The sequence below is a fragment of the Perissodus microlepis genome, chromosome 20 (genome assembly GCF_051167445.1).
Source record: "Perissodus microlepis isolate ML-2025 ecotype Zambia chromosome 20, ASM5116744v1, whole genome shotgun sequence".
Taxonomy (NCBI): Eukaryota; Metazoa; Chordata; class Actinopteri; order Cichliformes; family Cichlidae; genus Perissodus; species Perissodus microlepis.
The window spans coordinates 14,321,988-14,340,280 of NC_140480.1; the positions used below are offsets into that span (position 1 = coordinate 14,321,988).

At 40.3% G+C, this 18,293-nt stretch overlaps 1 protein-coding gene across 2 annotated transcripts in view; it reads right to left on the reverse strand.

Moving 5' to 3' along the window:
- Positions 1–18,293, reverse strand: part of LOC146364268 (copine-9-like) — a 98,134-nt gene that overhangs the window by 47,488 nt on the left and 32,353 nt on the right. For both annotated transcript variants that reach the window (XM_084916378.1, XM_084916377.1), the window contains exons 4-6: positions 17,245–17,348; positions 15,481–15,520; positions 12,883–12,962 (exon numbers count right to left, since the gene is read on the reverse strand). In XM_084916378.1, the coding sequence (XP_084772504.1) occupies positions 12,883–12,962; positions 15,481–15,520; positions 17,245–17,348 (224 nt within the window). The remainder of the gene's footprint in view (positions 1–12,882; positions 12,963–15,480; positions 15,521–17,244; positions 17,349–18,293) is intronic.

Genomic DNA, 18,293 nt, shown 5'->3' on the forward strand with positions numbered 1-18,293 from the left:
CATTTGTCTTTGTCCAAGCTTAGTGTGTGTGTAGTTTCCCAGCCTGCTCCACAAGTGCAGCGAATCTCCTAAATGACAGCACATATAGAGAGGACTCTGCAGTTTGGAAAGTAAACACAAATCTGTCTCTTTCTGCCTCTCGAAGGAAATTTACACTGCCCTACATCTATCTTGCTCTTTCTACCAGCCCAACTCCTCCATCCCAGCTTTATTATTTCTTCCCTCTCTTCATTTCTTCTTTCCTGTCTCTTGCACCTTTTCAGTCGCCTCTACCCATTTTATTTGTTTTTTACCTTTCGCTGTATTCCCTTCTCTCCCTCCCTTCCACCTGTCTCCCCGCTCTACTGAGTTGTCTGTCACCCTTCACATACCTCTTTTCTATCACCTCTTCAACTCCCTCTCCCCCTTCATCTTTCCCGTTTCACCCCCTGGGCTTTCGTGGTGTCTGATCTATCGGAAGCTCCAGACACCTGTCTATTCCCTGCAGGCAGCCATCAGAGACACTGACCATATGGGAGGAATTGTGATTGCGCTCCGCTGGTCTCTTTTTGTTTTATATCCCCTTTTCCAGGGTAGTCTTTTCTTCCCAAAATGCTTCTCGTATTGCCATTTCCCTTTGGTTCCTTTCAGATTTTTTTCTCACTAAATCTATCACGCTGTCAAGACTGGCTTGTGGTGTAGTGTGGGAGTGGTGTTGAGGTAGAGCAGGCATTGGACAAGAGGTGTTTCAAGGGATCATTAGGGAATAATTTGACAGGTGTGGATGTTTGCTGTGTTGCTTTAGTTGTTTTAAGCAGTTTTTAAAATTCAAAACATTCGTCTTTAAAGGGAATTGAGGCCACCGGGTATTTTTGTCTCAGGTATTTTAGGATTTTGTATTCATGGCATAAAACAACTGAGATAAAAAAAGACTAAAAGTATTTGTTGGGATTATGGGAAATAAAATGCCAACCTTGGTTAGATATTTGTCACTGTACAGTTAAGCATAGTTCAACACTGATACAATGCATGTCACAATATATTATGACTGCTATTACTGAAAACTTTGCACAATGCAAAAAGGATCACGCATAGTGATGAACCCACATTATCCATCTGCTTTGTAGTTGCCCTCAGCACAGAAACGTTTTGATTAACTCTGCAGTATCCTACTAATTTTAGTTAACTTAGCAGCCAATAGTAATAAGTTTTATTTGAGAGGGTGGTAGAGACCACAGAAGCTCTAAAATGCAAGATCTCAACTGCATTACAAAACCTAATTACTAAGAATCAACTAAAACATGACAAGGGCAGAAGTCATTTCCCATTATAAACTATTATTAATGTATAATTAGCTAGTACTGATATATTTCAACTCAACATATTAAGGTTTTAATACAAAAGTTAGCAAAACATCCTAAATGGTGCCACCTGAAGCCCATTATTTCCTGTGGCTTGTGGTTTTCAGCTGCACCAAGCAAAGCGTAGCACAAGTACAAACAGTTAAAGTTAAACATAGATGAACTATGTAGGACCTTTGGCATAGCTGTATAAATGCATTGCCACCATTTACAACCATTTAAACACTAGCTGGCAGTCTACAAGTTGATGGATTCCAGTCAATTTGGCTACAGAAGAAGGAATAGCTGGAAATATGCAGGAAACTATGATAGTGAAAAACACAATCACAGTCGTTGTGGACAATGTTGATGCAAAGTGTTGTTACATTCATAGGAAGATGCTACCATATACTATGGTGTAGGGCAGGCCTGGCCAACTCCAGGCCTTGAGGGCCGGTGTCCTGCAGGTTTTAGATATCACGCTGGGTCAACACACCTGAATCAGATGATTAGTTCATTACCAGGCCTCTGGAGAACTTCAAGACATGTTGAGGAGGGAATTTAGCCATTTAAATCAGCTGTGATGATCAAGGACACATCTAAAACCTGCAGGACACCGGCCCTCGAGGCCTGGGTTTGGACACCACTGGTGTAGGATTTCAGGGTTTCGGGTTTAAGGTTATAGGATACCTCACAGAGCATAAACCCAATCAATCTCATGGTGTGGATAATAATATTGAATAAGAAAGCTGAAGTTAGTCACAAAGAGCAAAGAAAATATGAAGTATGGAGCGTGACAAAATATTTCCCCCAGCAATATATCATAACGCTTCCTCCTGTGATAGAATTAGCAATGTTAGCATGAAATATACACACTTTTAGTAAAATATGCTGACACTAAAGATGAATTTCACTCAAACTTCTGAAAGTTTAAGGCTCATAATACTGGCATTTATCGAATGACTGAGGGTAAAGTATACAATAAATTGTAGTAAAAAATAAACTGGCAAACGCTGGGGGGAATGCAAATCAGAAACACAGAAAAACTAATTGAAGATGAATTGCTGTAATGTGCACATAGTAACACTGACATGAAGCAATTATGTGCATTATTCTTGTTTGTAACCATTATAGTGGTATTATCATGCTCTTGTATCAGATATTGCAGGAGTGCTATATTGTAACACCACTGTTATTGTGGGAATTTTGCTAATCCACTACTTATTTAATTTTAATAATCATTTAACTGCTAAATATGAATGTTGAAAGTCAGTCACTGGTGCAGGTTGAGAATGTCATGTACTTAGCCTTTTCTAAATAAGAAAGAAATCCTGTGTTTAATTAGTGTTTAATAGGAAAAACAATCAAAGCAAAGTGAAGATGAGTTGGAGCGTGGCGCACATAAAATCGTGCCATCTGCAAAGAAATGGGCACTGAAGAACTGAGCAAGACGAATGAAGTTGTTTACGTATAATGAAATCAGTAATGGACCAAAAATAAAGACCTGTGGAAATCCATTACTGATGCTAAGAGGGTTGAGTGATCAACGGTATGACATGCCTACGAGAGGTCATTGAAAAAAGGAGCACTGAACTGTTTTTATCCACAGTGGAGGAAAAATGTTACCAATTAGTGAAAATGCAGTTGTTATTGTGCTGTGACCCAGGGGAAAACCAGACTGTTGTGGCTCCACATTTAGTGAGTTGTTCAAAGTGGACCTATTATGCTTTTCCTTATTTGCTGTCATACACATATACTGTATATTACAATGGTGGATGCTCATATTAAACATAGCCTAATATTTAAAACTGTGGCTAAGTGTATGTACAAATAATCCCTGATTAGAAGCTTGGGCTTCAGACTGTATTTCTACTATTGGCAACATAATCCTGCTGGCATTATGTTTACAAAAAGCAACCAATCTGAAGGAAGATGGTTTAAAAAGGAGGTAGTCTTAAAGGAAGAGTGGCTGCAATAGTTTTTTTTAAAGACAGAAGATGAACCGAGGAGCTCAGAGTCCAAGGATGAAAAGGTTTTGCTGGAAATTACTAGTAAAGGTCTCATTTAAATGTTACACTTAGGGTTCTTTTACACTAGTATCTACTCGGGTCGGCTCAGCATGGCTCAAGGTGGTTTTTAGAGCTTTCCATCAGGTAGTAGTATCTGATACCAGGTACCTTTTTAGTACCTACTCGGCCAGGGTTCCAAGCAATGTGATGCAACCTGAAAATGTGACGTCAACAGACTGCATGCCATCGATTGGCTAGTCAGTGGCATCACCCGATGAGTCATGAGAGCGACTCCTTCATGAAAGTAAAAACCAAGTTGTTAGTGGAAACTAAACTAAAAAACTAAACTAAAAAAGTTCCACATCCACACTGTCATTTTCAATCATTTCAGAACAGTTGTTCATCCACACTGAAACGACTGAAAACGCTTACGTTCCTGTATTGCACATGCGTGAAATGTTAGATGATTCGACCTGCATCATCTCTGTCTGCCATTTATTTACTGTCCGGCTCTTTGAAACGTCGCAGCAAAATGTTGAGGAAAAGCACCGAGTTTTTTAAATGGACTAACAATGAGGTGAAGTTGTTGCTGCGAGTAACACAAAAGTACAAAGTTGCAAAAGTGAGTGAGAATTAAAGAATTTAAAGAGAAGCTATCTGAAGCATGTACAAACCGATATTAATCTTTAATAGGGCTGTCAAAATTGATAGCAAACAAAACAACTGCAGTATAATGCCCAGTTCAATTGGTCACATGACTGCATCATATCATTTTCGTCATCGTTTACGAAAGCCTGCAGTTACGCTGTCCACACTGCGACGTGAAAACGCTGTTTTCAAATATATCCGCTTTCGAGAGCGTTTTTGAAAAGATCAGTTTTCCTTGATCGAAAACACAGTCTCAGTGTAGACGGAAGGCCAAAACAGAGAGAAAAAGATGTGTTTTCATATGAAAACACATTAGTGAGGCTATGAGAGGGTGAAAACGCGTGTGTCAGTGGCTCCTGCACCTGACTTGTTGAAATTGCGATAATCATCAAAGTAACACATCTTTTTCTTAAAAAGCAATACAGTGGTTGTGAAGAGTGCATTCTTTTTGAAATGCCACCAAAAAAGACAAACCCGAAGCAAGTGGCGACTGAAACAACCGACCTTGGTGAGGCCTCGGCTGAAAATGACGGCGCTAAAGCTAGCACGCCCGCTAGTTCTGCACATGAGGAGTACACACAAGTACACACAGTGCTGTCTGCGATTGCTTCTTTGGACGCCAAGATAACTCAAATGAAAGCGGACATTTGTGATACTCTGCGCGGGGAAATTGCAACGCTGAGGGCTGAAAATGATGAGGCCATTTCAGCTTTGAGAACTGTGATGGAAAACCACAATGTCCAGCTGAAGGATTTATCAGAATCGACTACAAGCACGTCAAACTACGTGGTGAAATTAGAAGAAAAAGTTAAACAACTTTCTAGCAAAGTGGAGCAACTGACTGAAAAATGCATTGATCTGGAAGGGCGTTCAAAGAGGAACAATATAAGGATAGCCGGGGTACACTTTGTCCAAGGCTTCAGGGTTTTTGGTGTGACATTTTCACTTACCTGTCTAAAAACAAGATTGAGCCAAATCCAACAGTAATTATCTTTGGGATCTCCAAAGAAACACAAAGTTTACAACATTCTCAAAAAAGGTTTATGTCATATGCATTGATCATCGCAAAGAAACTGATCCTGCAGCTTTGGAAAGGCAAAGAGGTTCCTGTGTTAAAGATGTGGCTTGCAGAACTTACAAATACTCTTCACCTTAAAAAAATAAGATATACCATGAACGGCAATGTGAAAGATTTTGAACTAATTTGGCATCCTTTACTTGCATATCTTGGGAAAATATCAATTTTTAGCAGTCGGGGGATCGGGGCCCATAGAGGGTGTTTTTTTTTGTTTGTTTGTTTTGTTTTGTTTCGTTTTTTTCTTTGTTTTTGTTTTTTTCTTTTGTTTGTTTTGTTTTGTTTTGTTTAGAGAAAAAAGGGGGCATAAGTTCTATTAATTTGTAACAACTGTGATACTTGCTTCTAAGAAAACATATTGGTGTGGACATGGCAAAAAAGCCATACAGCGAGGAGCCAGTATATCATCGCCTTGACATCCTCCGTTTTTGTGGCATTTGTGTCACATGCAAATGACATTGCTGGACCTCCACATCACTATAACCAGTACTAGGCACATTAGGTGGTACTCGTAATGTAAAACGACAGAACCCAAGGTTAGTCGAGTCAAACCAAATAAGTACTAGCGGAAAATTATTCTAAGGTTCCATGGAAATTTCCACCAGTCACCAAACTCAAAGAAAATAGAAGAAGATCAAGGCTTTAGTGACTCTCTCTACTAAATAAAAAACAATGGTTAAGAACTGACAGTTGAAACACTGAGCGTTGGTCGGGCTGTTAGAATTGTGACCACATTCTACTATGAATTGCAGCAGGAGACGTGACCTTTCATATTCTCACAAGATGATATTTCCATTATCACATGAGGACCGTAATGACTGGTAGTAATTTGATTTAGCCTTCTTAATCAAGTGGGTGCAGATGTTTCTTTATTGCAGAAAGGACAGGCAGTCCCCTGGAGTGGCACCAGATGTACCATTGGACCAAGCTTTGTCTCTATTGTTGATGGCATACAACAATTCCTGAGGCACTCGGGAGTTTTGTATGTTTTTAATTGTGTTTTGTTTGGAATGTCAGCAGTTCTAGTGTTAAGGGGCATCCACACAGGAAGCAACTAGGAAGCTTATTTCTGCCACTTGTTTTAGCAATCTTGTTCTTTCAGTCACTACCCATAGCTCGGAATAAGTGAGGGCAGGAACTTAGAGTGACCTGTCAATTGCCACCTTCACTTTCACACCCAGGTCTCTATTCAGTGCAATATACAGGTATAACATCTGTACAGAAGACATGGCACCAATCTGCCTGCCATTGGCCTCTGCTCTCACCTCACTTGTGAACAAAACCAGAGTGAGCACTCCAACCTTTTCTGGCTGAGAAGCAGGGTGACAGGCTTGGAGGTGCCAATACTCATTCCTGATGCTTCATACTCAGCTGCAAACCACCTCAGGGCATGCTGGAGGTTACTGCCTGATGAAGGGTTAAGCAGAATTATGGTACAGCAGAGGCACCACATTCATTGTCCGCTGGGAGTCCAAGTATGGTCTGTCTGCTTACAGAGTTATGCTTGCAAAGTTTATGCAGTAAAATCAATCTGTAGGTCACTCTTGCTTGTATTGTTGTTGGTCAGTTAGCCAGCCACGGAGAAGACTGAGTAATAACATACAAAGGGCTGAAGTGAAACTGTGTGTTAAAAATAATAAAAGTGTTAAAAACAGTGATGTTGCATATGTCATCTGCTTCCAGGAGACAGGATGTTGGAGAACTGCATGGGAGCGTGTAACCCCTTTTATGCCCTCTTTGAGTGGAAAAATCCAAATATTGTATGCAATCATTTGCAGAACCATAAATCACACTTTAAGAAGAGAGAGTGAGAACGAGAGACAACCACATCATCTGCAAAAAGCAGAGATGAGATCCTGAGATCACCCCTCAGCTGCGTCTGTAAATTCTGTCCATAGATGTTAACAGAATTTTTGACAAAGGTGGTAGAGACCCCATGCCCACAGGAACGCTTCTGATTTATTGCCGGCAATATGAACCAAGCTTTTCAGGGACAAGAAATAATTAAAAATGGCTAATGCTAAACACACACTACACAACACTGTAGCACACAATTTGAGGGATTTCGTGGCTCAAGAGCTGGCAGTTTGTCTTGTAATCGGAAAGTTGCCAGTTCGAGCCCCGCCTCAGATAGTCTCAGTCGTTGTGTCCTTGGGCAAGACACTTCACCTACTGCCTCCACCAGTGTGTGAATGTGAGAGTGAATGAATAGTGGAATTGTAAAGCACTTTGAGGGTCCATTATTATTATATTATTATATTGCCTCATGCTATGCTCAGGGCATGCTGCCAAAAGGTTTCAACATTCCTGTCGGTGATTTAGGAGCAAAGGTAACACCTTTTTCAAGCAGATTTCCAGCTGTGCATTAGACAGTCAGCAGGTGGAGTTTTCCCTCACTCCCAGGAGGGTTACTGCTGCTTGGATTAGAGCTTGAAGTGTAGCACCACTCACAAGTAGATCCAGTGACATCTGATTAGTTCCCCGTGTAGAATGAATGAATGTAGAATGAAGTATTTCTAATTTAAAGTGACTGCCAGAGTACCCCTAATCCCATTGATGCTGTATGACACTTTAATTTAGGGCCTATAGTTAACATTAACTGAATAAACAGTTCCAGTTCTTAAACAATTCTGCAATAGGCAGAATTGGGTGCATTTAATTGGGGTCCGCTGGGAGCCCAAAACATTTATAATTTTAAAAAGCATTAATTAAAGAAAATTGAAAAAATTCTGTCAAGTTATGAGAAATATATATACATAACTGGGGAGTCCATGCAAACCCCAGAGATATATTTTCCCCACAACCTTTGTACAAATGGCTCACACACTTGTCTTTCCACTGGCAGAGTGTGCATTCTTCTCTGTATCTTAGCCAGTCTGAAACCTTTGCTCCATGAAAATGGAAGAACCTGCAATTTCAAATCCCTCCCTCCCCTATATCTGATGGAAATAAGTAGAAGGCAAAAGAAGAAAAAACATCCTTTGCAAAGATGCACAAAGAACACTAAGTGAATACAGTATACTATACAGTACTGTAGTGAATACAGATCCAATAACCATGGCAAAGGCATACCACTGTGTTCCACTTTAAGCCACAAGTTCTTAAAAACAACAGCAGTTTCTTATAGAGACTAAATAGATAAGAAACATAATTTCAGAAGCACGCTCAAGTGATTCTTGGGCCTCTGCCCTTGACTGCCCAGTTCACATGGTTAGCGCAGTTTCAGGTGGTCCTAATGGGACCAGGCCCTGGGGTATGATCTCTCGCCTGGCTTGAGAAGATCTAGGCTTCCTCTCCGGAACAGTTGGAGGAGGTGGCCCAGGAAAATGAGGTTTGGACTTTTCCTGCTTGTTGCCGTTGTGGATAGATGGGTGGAGGGATGATCTTATATCATTTAAAATGTTAAGATTTTCCTTTGCTGACATTTCCGAGTTCGACTGAACATTTAATACAATTCAATTAAAATCTAAGCTATAAAATATATACCCCATTGAAGGCATGAGAACAAAAAGGAATTCTTCCACAATCATACCTTCAGTTGTCGGATAGTGTTGGAAAATCCCCGTGATGGTCTCCAAGTGCTGTTATCCCCCATCAATCACAGAATCAGTCATTAATAAAAATTCCTCTGTCAGGGGTCTTATTGTATGTAACCTTTCACTTATGTCACTTTTGTAATTTCTCTCCTGAAGGTGAATTGCAATAATGGATACAGTGAAAAGATGATTAATGGCATGGAACAGGTTTGTGATGAGTTTGAGTAATTGTCCCCATCGTTAAAAGCCAATTTCATTTAAAAGAAAAGTAGGGGTGGTGAGTGTGTGTTCCATAGTTATGGTAAATGGTCTGCATTTGTATAGCGCTTTTCTAGTCCCTAAGGACCCCAAAGCGCTTCACACTACATTCAGTCATTCACCCATTCACACACACGCGATGGCAAGCTACATTGTAGCCACAGCTGCCCTGGGGCGCACTGATAGAGGCGAGGCTGCCGGACACTGGCGCCCTCTGACCACCACCAGTAGGCAAACATGGGGTTAGTATCTTGCCCAAGGATATTTGGCATGCAGCCAGGAGGCAGCCTGGGATCAAACCACCGACCTTCTGATTAGTGGCTGACCTGCTCTGCCACCTGAGCTATAGGCTAGTTAAGAGAAGACAAATCAAAAGCAGTGAAATTAAATGCATTTTATTATAATCTCGCATCTAATGGCTCCTTTTTGTATTCGTGCCTGCCTTTAAAGCACTGGCAGCACATCGACTTTACATTCCAAAGAAGCAAAAATGAAAATATAGATATCTTTCACCACTTTCTTTGTTTTTCCTCTTCATCCCTCACTCACACAGTACCATGGCATTTGGGCAGAAAGTGGACAATAGCAGGCGCATTGTTTGGTCTGTCTGAGCATGATAAGCTTTCTAAAACATGTCAATAAGGCTTCTGGCATGGGACAGCTGAGCGGGACATAAGCCAGCCTCTAGCCGACTTGACTCACCACATCCAGCCAAAGTCAGAAGCAGTGATTCACACACTGTACTACCATTCCAGTCAGGACAAACCCACACAGACTTGCTATCAATAGACTGGAAATTGTATTTGTTAAGAAGCTGAACTGTTGCTGTTTGTTGAGCTAAACCACCATGAGCAACGTCAAAGAGGCATTTGGGAGTGCAAAAGAACTAACTGGCAAACGTAGACAACAACAAGAAATTCTACAGAGAAGATGAAAAATAAACGAGTGGAAATGTTTGAATTTGACTTGTTTGGTTTTGTTTACGTTCCTTTCCTTAATTAAAGGTCCACTTTCTTCCAGTGGTCTCTGTATCTGTCATGCTAAAAAACAGAGACCACTAATTAGTCAAAATGTTAGGTTAGTCTGGCCACCGTTAGTCTGGTCATCTTTGATCTACGTTTCATTAATAATTAATTACATAGCATAACATCATTTTTTTGAAAGTTTCATGGTCCCAAAATGTGGATTCTGTTTATTATGACAAGCCCCTGATTTTTGTACCACCACTAGGCAGTTTTTTTTTTATTGGTCCTATGAATTATCTCAGTGTTTCTTTGGTGTAATATTTATCCTTTAAACATTTTGTGTTCTGGAACGGTTCACAGCCGAGTGTGAAGCAGCGGGAATGAGGATCAGCACCTCCAAATCTGAGGCCATGGTTCTCAGCTGGAAAAGGCTGGAGTGTCAGGGATGAGTTCCTGCCCCAAGTGGAGGAGTTCAAGTATCTCGGGGTCTTGTTTGTGAGTGATGGGAGAAGGGAGCCGGAGATCGACAGACGGATTGGTGATGCGGACGCTGCACCGGTCCGTCGTGGTGAAGAGGAAGCTGAGTGTAAAAGCGAAGCTCTCAATTTACCGGTCGATCTACGTCTCTACCCTCACCTATGGCTGCAAGCTGTGGGTAGTGACCGAAAGAACGAAATAACGGATACAAGCGGCAGAAATGAGCTTCCTCCGAAGGGTGGCTGGCCTCTCCCTTAGAGATAGGGTGAGAAGTTCAGCCATCTGGGAGGGGCTCAGAGTAGAGCCGCTGCTCCTCCACATCGAAAGGAGCCAGCTGACGTGGTTCGGGCACCTGACAAGGATGCCTCCTGGGCGCCTCCTGGGTGAGGTGTTCCAGGCATGTCCCACCGGGAGGAGGCCCGGTGCAGACCGAGGACACGTTGGAGAGATTATATATCTCTCGTCTGATTCCTGAGTTATTGTGAACTTTTAAGCGCTCTACATCATCATGTGATTGTTTTCACACAAAAAAACTGTAAAACAAAATGTATTATTAATATTTAATATTTTTTTAAGTAAAACTTTGTTATATAATGCACAACAATAGTGGATATAGCAAAAATAATACAAATTAAAACTCATAGATACAAAACAGTTTTAGATTTGTTGTTTTAAAATTTGTCAGGAGGTTCAATAAACACTTTTTCTAGAAAGTATTTCATGGTTTAGGGAAACCAACCCTAACCAACACTAGCATTAGATGACAACTCCCCACCTCTGCACTCTTGTCCAAATATTGCAATGTTTGGTAAAAAAAAAAAATAAATCTCATAAATTGTTGGTTAAAATGCCAAACTTGAGTTTTTGATTGATATCACAATGTCTGCATCCATCTATTATATACAGTCTGTGGTACCAACCTCCAATGTTTTTTCCTGTTTGATGTTATCATAAACTAAATCCAGCTTTGGACTATTGGTTGAATAAAACAAGGCTTAAGTACATCCCTTTGGATTCTGGGTAAAGACTGGACAACTGTCCCATTTTTTAACACACTTTAAACACATTAGAATCAGGAAAAGACATCCATGCAGTGCTACAAGGTGAGGTGTAGTCAGAATCGCACAGTTCTGAGTCAGATACTTTTTGAACTCAGATTAGTTTCATTGCATGGTTTTAAATTGCAGTTATTACCTGGTGGCGTACATGTCAGTACCTTACAATATTTTGAAGGAAAGCAAAGTTTTTGAGTTTTGAATGTATCTATTTTAAAGGGACAGATCAATATAAACATGCCAGAGATAGCCAAAATGCTACTTTTTTATCTATAGTCTGTGGCAGATCAGAGAAAAATGAGCAAGAAATGTGGAGTCTAAAAATGTTATTTTCTTTTGTCAAACTTCGACAAGTGTGACTACCTTCGTCACAGGATTTAACCTCCAGTCACGTGTATATCATTCCCAGTCAGTGACAGTTTATCATAAAGTGAGTACACTGATCATTTACATCAGGGGTCCCCAATCCCAGTCCACGAGGGCCGGTGTCCCTGCAGGTTTTAGATCTTACCCTGAGTCAACACACCTGAATGACGTGATTAGTTCATTATCAGGCCTCTGGAGAACTTCAAGACATGTTGAGAAGTAATTTATCCATTTAAATCAGCTGTGATGGATCAAGGACACATCTAAAACCTGCAGGGACACCGGCCCTTGTGGAATGGGATTGGGGACCCCTGATTTACATCAAGGAAATTTAAGTCAAAATTTAAGACAATAAAGCAGCAGTGACACTCACAGAGCTCATATAATCCAGCTTCTAATTTATGTGCTGCTCCACAAAGGGCTACTGTGAGGGCCACTGAGAAGAAGAATTGCTTCCTTGCCACCTTTAAGATGAACTCTGAACTGTATAGGCAGAGAAAAAGCGAGATGCCTCGTCCTTGCAATAAAATGGGTTCAAATCTGGCCGGTTACCACTCTGACCTCACATCTCTCTCTGTCTCCCAGCAGTTTGTTCACTCCTCAGAACACTGGGTGTTATCTAACACTGCAGGGATGCAGTGTGAAAAAAATAGGGGGGGTTGAGCTCACAAAGAGTGCACACTAATCCACCTTTTATTATCTGAAAAAAAAAAAAAGCATTGGTTTCTACTATCAACATGCTGCCTGGCGGAAAATATGAGCGCATTCTGTATATCTGTCAGCATCCAACGTTATATTGACTTCTACTGCACATCCCACTTTTGTTCAACACAGTAAAACTCAATACTACTTCAGGAGCAACAGCTCAGAGTGCAGTGATACAGCAGGCTTGCCTGGTCTCGCTTACTCTGATCTAACGCTGTAATAGATGAGGCTATTTAGCCGAGCGAGTCTGTACACACTGCATCAGTGAGCTGTTGTTTTCCCCAGCAGCCATCGATAAAAATGAAACAAAAGATGGAGGGGGGACTCGTTTCATTCTGCCCAGCTGAAGAAATTATTTATGTGCATAATTTCTATTTATGATTCACCGCTTAAACAAAATAAATAAATAAACAGAAAAGGAGGGAAGTCATTTCACAATGAGACAATAGAAAGGGTGTGAGGGACTTACGAGAGGGTCCTCTCCAGCCTTCCTCCTGTGGAGCCGATAATTTCTCCGAGTGTGCAGAAGGTCTGGCCCAGAAAGTCCTTCGAGGGGGAAAGGGTAGAAAGAAGACAATTAATTGCAAGACAGTACTAATCAATAACCCAGGCCTCAAAATAGGCTCAAATACACTACAGTAGAAATATAAATATATGCCTGCAGATAATTATAATGGAGCCATTCTTAACTTCAGACCCTACAGGATAGACAGTGTAATGGCTCTATAGGCTTCTAGAGAAGGGACATTTTCAGGAATGTGGATGGCATAGATGGCACAGGAGGTCCTAGTAACCAGTTAGGGAGGGCTCACTAGAAAACAGAAAATTCAACAAAAAATCAAAATCAAACTACGTCAGTGTCCTGACTGAAAATTCAGAACATGGGATTGATTTTAGCTGTGCACAGACATCCTGCCACATTAACATGCATTAGGCAGTATGGCCAACAGACGTATGTGTGGCACTCAGTTTTCTAAAATTTAAAGTGTATTGCGTTGCATCTGTAGCTACCAACTAACAGAATTGGCACAACCACTTCAAGTGCACATACTTTATGTTATTTTAAATAACATAGTTATATATACAGGGATGCACTGTGTGCAACAATGGCTTTTTCCCACCAAAAGGGTATTGTGATTCTTTTTCCCCTGAAATCGTTCACACATAGTTGTTTGATAAACTAATACTACTGCTATTACTAATATGACATTTAAACGCCTTTAAAAACAGAGTATGGGGTGTTTTGACATGCAAGTACGAGTAAAATGCAAAAACCAGGACAGAAATAAAATGGAGCCAAGTTAAAGAGACATTGGGATATAGGATATATTGATATTAAATTCAAAAATACACAAAACAGTTAAAAAATATACACACAATAGCATTTAAGGTCTAAAATGAGAGTGACAAACGAGATAGACATTAGATAAAAGCAAATTTATAAAAATGGGTTTGTCCAAGTGATTTCAAAGAAGTCACAGATTTCCTGAGACTCGTCTATTTGTATTCCAAAGCTGAGGGGCCCTGATGGACAAGCTGTGGTCACCTTTGGAATAAGCCTTGATTTTTTTATTTATTTATTTTTGTTAAATGGAGGGCAGTACTCATTGCAATATGTGACAACACAATGTTGGGGGGATCAGCGCCACCCCATGCCTCCCTTTTAGCTTCACCTTTGCTCTGGTATCACTTATTTTGGCGTTTGCTTGGACTCATGATGTGGATCACTGAGAGTCTTGCCCTGTCCTGTAGGCCTGGGTTGTGACAGCACATGCTCGTTTCATTTTGCAGCTCCTCAACTTTATCCAATAGAGTTATAAAAGTTGGCAACGAGGGAACCAGCCCATTAAACTCTATGAAACATCTGACTCTAGACACCTCTGGCTCTTCAGTGCTTTAACGTTAAAGGGTTAACACTAAAGATAATGGGCTCTATAACAGTTGAGAAAGACTATAAAATCAATAGGGATATTATCAAAGATATTAAAGTTATTAAAGTTCCATTAAAGTTTAATCTCATCTTACTGAAGTGCCATTTTAAATTAAACATTAACTTCAGAGTTTGAGTCCGTGATTTACATAAGCATTCATTATTCCAACTAGGTCAAGCCCAGGAAGTCCTGGAGGACTGCATTATTCAGCTGCTTGTTGACCGATTGATTATTCTTAAAAGGGCCGACACTGTGTGTGGGGCAAATGTCCTATTAGTAGAAATAAAGGTTTCCCCTTCGTTCAGCATTTTTATTGACAACAACAGATTTGGAAGTTTACAACCTTCCCAACCACTACAGAGAAAACCATATGGCAACATTAAAAAAAGAGGCGATGACACAACATAATGAAACTCCTGCACAGCAACGAGGGCAGAGCGTTGATGTTTGCGGTGCGTGGGCGCGAGCAGGTGTAGGTGCGAGTCCTGCAAACCGGGTATGCGTGTAGCACCTGTAAATGCCCTGACATGCACAATCTGCTGTAGTATACTGCCTGGAACAACAACGACAGCTGCTTTCACTTTGAAGTGGAGTTGTGAAAGTTGCTTTTACCTGAGTTAATGATAAAATGCAGACAGACAAAATGAGGAACAACACTACGGGGAGGGGGGCTTTCCAGGTGAGAGCTGCTGCTGTTTGTCCTTGATGAAATGAGATGAAAGAATGGGAGAAAAAAAATGATGAAATTAAAGGGAATGAATCACACACACACACAGAAAAATCACAAGATTCTTCTGTGGATGCTGAAATATACTGGAACATAAAAAAAATGAAATGCATAAAGGACATAATAATACAAGGACTCATGAGACCAACACTCTTCAGCTGAAACCACTCACCTTCTGTTCTCCAGTGTGATTTATTTTAGTGGGGAAGAAGAATAATAAAAGACATTGTCATGGGATGGAATTCCACTTTTTTCTTCATGCTGATTCATTGTCAGCTGCTGCACTCATTGACTGTAAATTAGCATTTACAGCGTGAGTAATGCTGAATAACGTGATACATTTGAATGCTGCCAGGAGCCTTCAGCTCTGAGTCAAAACTGTCGTTTGAGGTTGACATACTGTACTTACGTGTTTGGATATGTTACAGCTTCTGGAGTCCACATTGTACCTGTGAGAAACAAATAGATGGCACAAGAGGAAGAACTTGTGAGTTTATATTGGAGGAGATTTTGGACAAGTGCATAAATGGGCTTCCTTGTTATTAGTCTGGGAACAATGAGGGTGTTTATTCAGAAAGCAGCAGTTCTAACTTAGAGAAATTATGTAAACCCTGGAGTTGAAACACACAGGTTTCAACAGTCAGAGTAATAAGCTCTTAAACTGATTTTTCTTTTCACATGGGAACCAACAGGTGTGCTAACAAAAAAAGAGTCTGCTTACTTAATGTTAGAGTATAGTCCAAAAGTTGGATAAAAAGCCACACGTAGGTCTTGAATATTTGTTTCAAATTAGTCCAAAACGTTCCACAGCTGCCCTGCTTATTACAGTTTTGAAAAGGGCAGTAGAGTAACTCTGGTCAGAGGAGAGGAGCATGATTTTTCTGTTGCTTGTTTTCTTCACAGCAGTGATCAGCCACATTACTGTGATGCCATGACTTTGCAACTCAGCAGAAAAGTCTGATTATAGGACCAATTGCAGAGTTTTATCTTCTGGGTTATCTGGCAGGAAGACATTTTTAAGCATGTGAATAATGCTTCCAGGTCTGAATGTACCCTAAACGAACATTATTTATCGCTGCCAGCGATCTTGATAAAATAGGCTTTTGTTTGCGTAGAAGGCTAAGGGAAATGTGCTCTTAAACACTGGCAACACTGAAATATCCTCAGCTTCACAGCAGGACTTCACTAACCAGTTGATGTCATCTATAACCATCTTTTATACACAGTCTATGATTTTATAATCTCCAATAACCTAAATTCTACTTAATAAAACAAAATAAATAATAATAATAATAATAATAATAATAATAACAACAAAATTTCTTTAAAATTCTCACAATTTTTTATTTTTTCAAAATTAATGAATAACAACATTAATGATATTTTAGCATCTTTCCTCTGAAATGCATCACATCAACGTGATTGTATTTATCAGCAAACAATTTGTTTTTAAGTAAATAATAAGCAGTGTAAATTAATAAATTATGGAAATGCAGTAATATACACTGCTTAAACGCATTATAGTAGTTTAACATATTTACATCCCCCTGGCAGATCAAACATTGAGTATCCTTTGCTGCCACTCAGTTGTCTGCCTAAAAGTAAAAAAAAAAACTTTACAGTGGGACCACATGTGCACCCACTTTGTGTCTGCTAGCATCTCATAGTCTCTGGTTTCTATGTTAATGCTAGTCTCTTTCCATGTGGATGCCCACATGTATGGGTATATGTACATGTATATAATACTGAAAAGTGCTGGGAGAAGAGGAAGTAGCCTATTGTCGCTGGGCCGCCAGTTCATCAGAGGCCAGACAATCATTCACACCTACAGCTAATTTTGAACCACCAGTTAAACTGAAACCCACATGTACAGGGAGACCATGTGACCTCACCACAGAAAGACTGGCCAGCAGATTCAAACCAATAACGTTCTTGCTGTGAGGTGACAGTGCTAACCACTTCACTATTCTGTGAACAGTCTAGTGTTTGACTTTGGTCTGTTACTTAGTAAAGTCAATAAACTGAGGATCTACAGAGAAAAGAAATTATTGAAATGTAATCAAAGGCATTACTAGGTTAATTATTTCTGCATCCCCATTTCAGTTTTTCCACAGTGTGCTCATGTTTAAATTACTTTAGATTTATTAAGAGCAAGCAAAGTCAGGCTACTTACACATCAAACCTTAGATTCTGTTTCTCTTCAAAGAAGAAATCCAGGACAAACTTCCTGACGAAATCAGGATTCCGAGTGTTATCGATAACCTCTGTCCTGCCAAACTACAGAAAAAAAGAAGTGATAATTGGTGGTAACAGTAGCATCGATTTTTTTTATATATGCTATAAAACTTGCTTTAAGAAAAAATACACCAGAGAGACAACCGAGTAAAATTCACGAGGTTTAGCAACAAGTCATTAATAAATTTATACACAGAACTGGAATCCATAGACACAAATTCACCTTTGCAAAACTCAGTATGACACTGAGCTGCATTGTATTTTGCTGAACCTTGTTTCCCTAGAGAAATCAGAGTGTTACTCTGGAGGAGGCTCTCCACATTGCGAGCCCACAGAGACTCAGTCCCAGCCTCTCTCCTGGGCCAGACTGTCTCTCCATCATACTGACAATCACGCCAGTAATCCCCCGGTGGACTGCCGGCCGCAGGGCTGTGGCATGGCCTGACAGCACCGTGTAATGAGCTATTGATCTTAGCACTGCCTCACCACAGCCACAATACCTCGACTCATGTCCTTAGTGCCCAGCGCACATAATCCGCGCTATCAACCGTGTCCCCAGCCTATCCATTACCAAGGGCTTGCAGGTTACTATATTAGACCTCAGAACTGACCCGCCGTATCGACCCGCAGGGAAAAGCCCGTGATATTTTCTTGCGGTGTTACTATTTCCAGGGATGGAGGCCTTTGGTTTATAATCTGACTCTGACATGATTGGTTAATGGATGTTAGAGCATTTCGGACAAAGGTTAGGAATGGCTTTGTCAGTGATTTTTTTTCTTATTCTTGGGTAAGTAAGGAGTTTTAAAGGCAGCGTCGGCATAGGCGCTAAGACTGTAAAATGAGTTGGTTACAGATGTAATCCTATTACACATGCTTTTTATCAACATTCCACTCCTTTCATCTATTGTTTTTCACTAAAGTACTGCCAGGGAACATTTATTCACTGTCAGAAATACACTGGGTCACAGAAAAACTGACTCAAGGCTA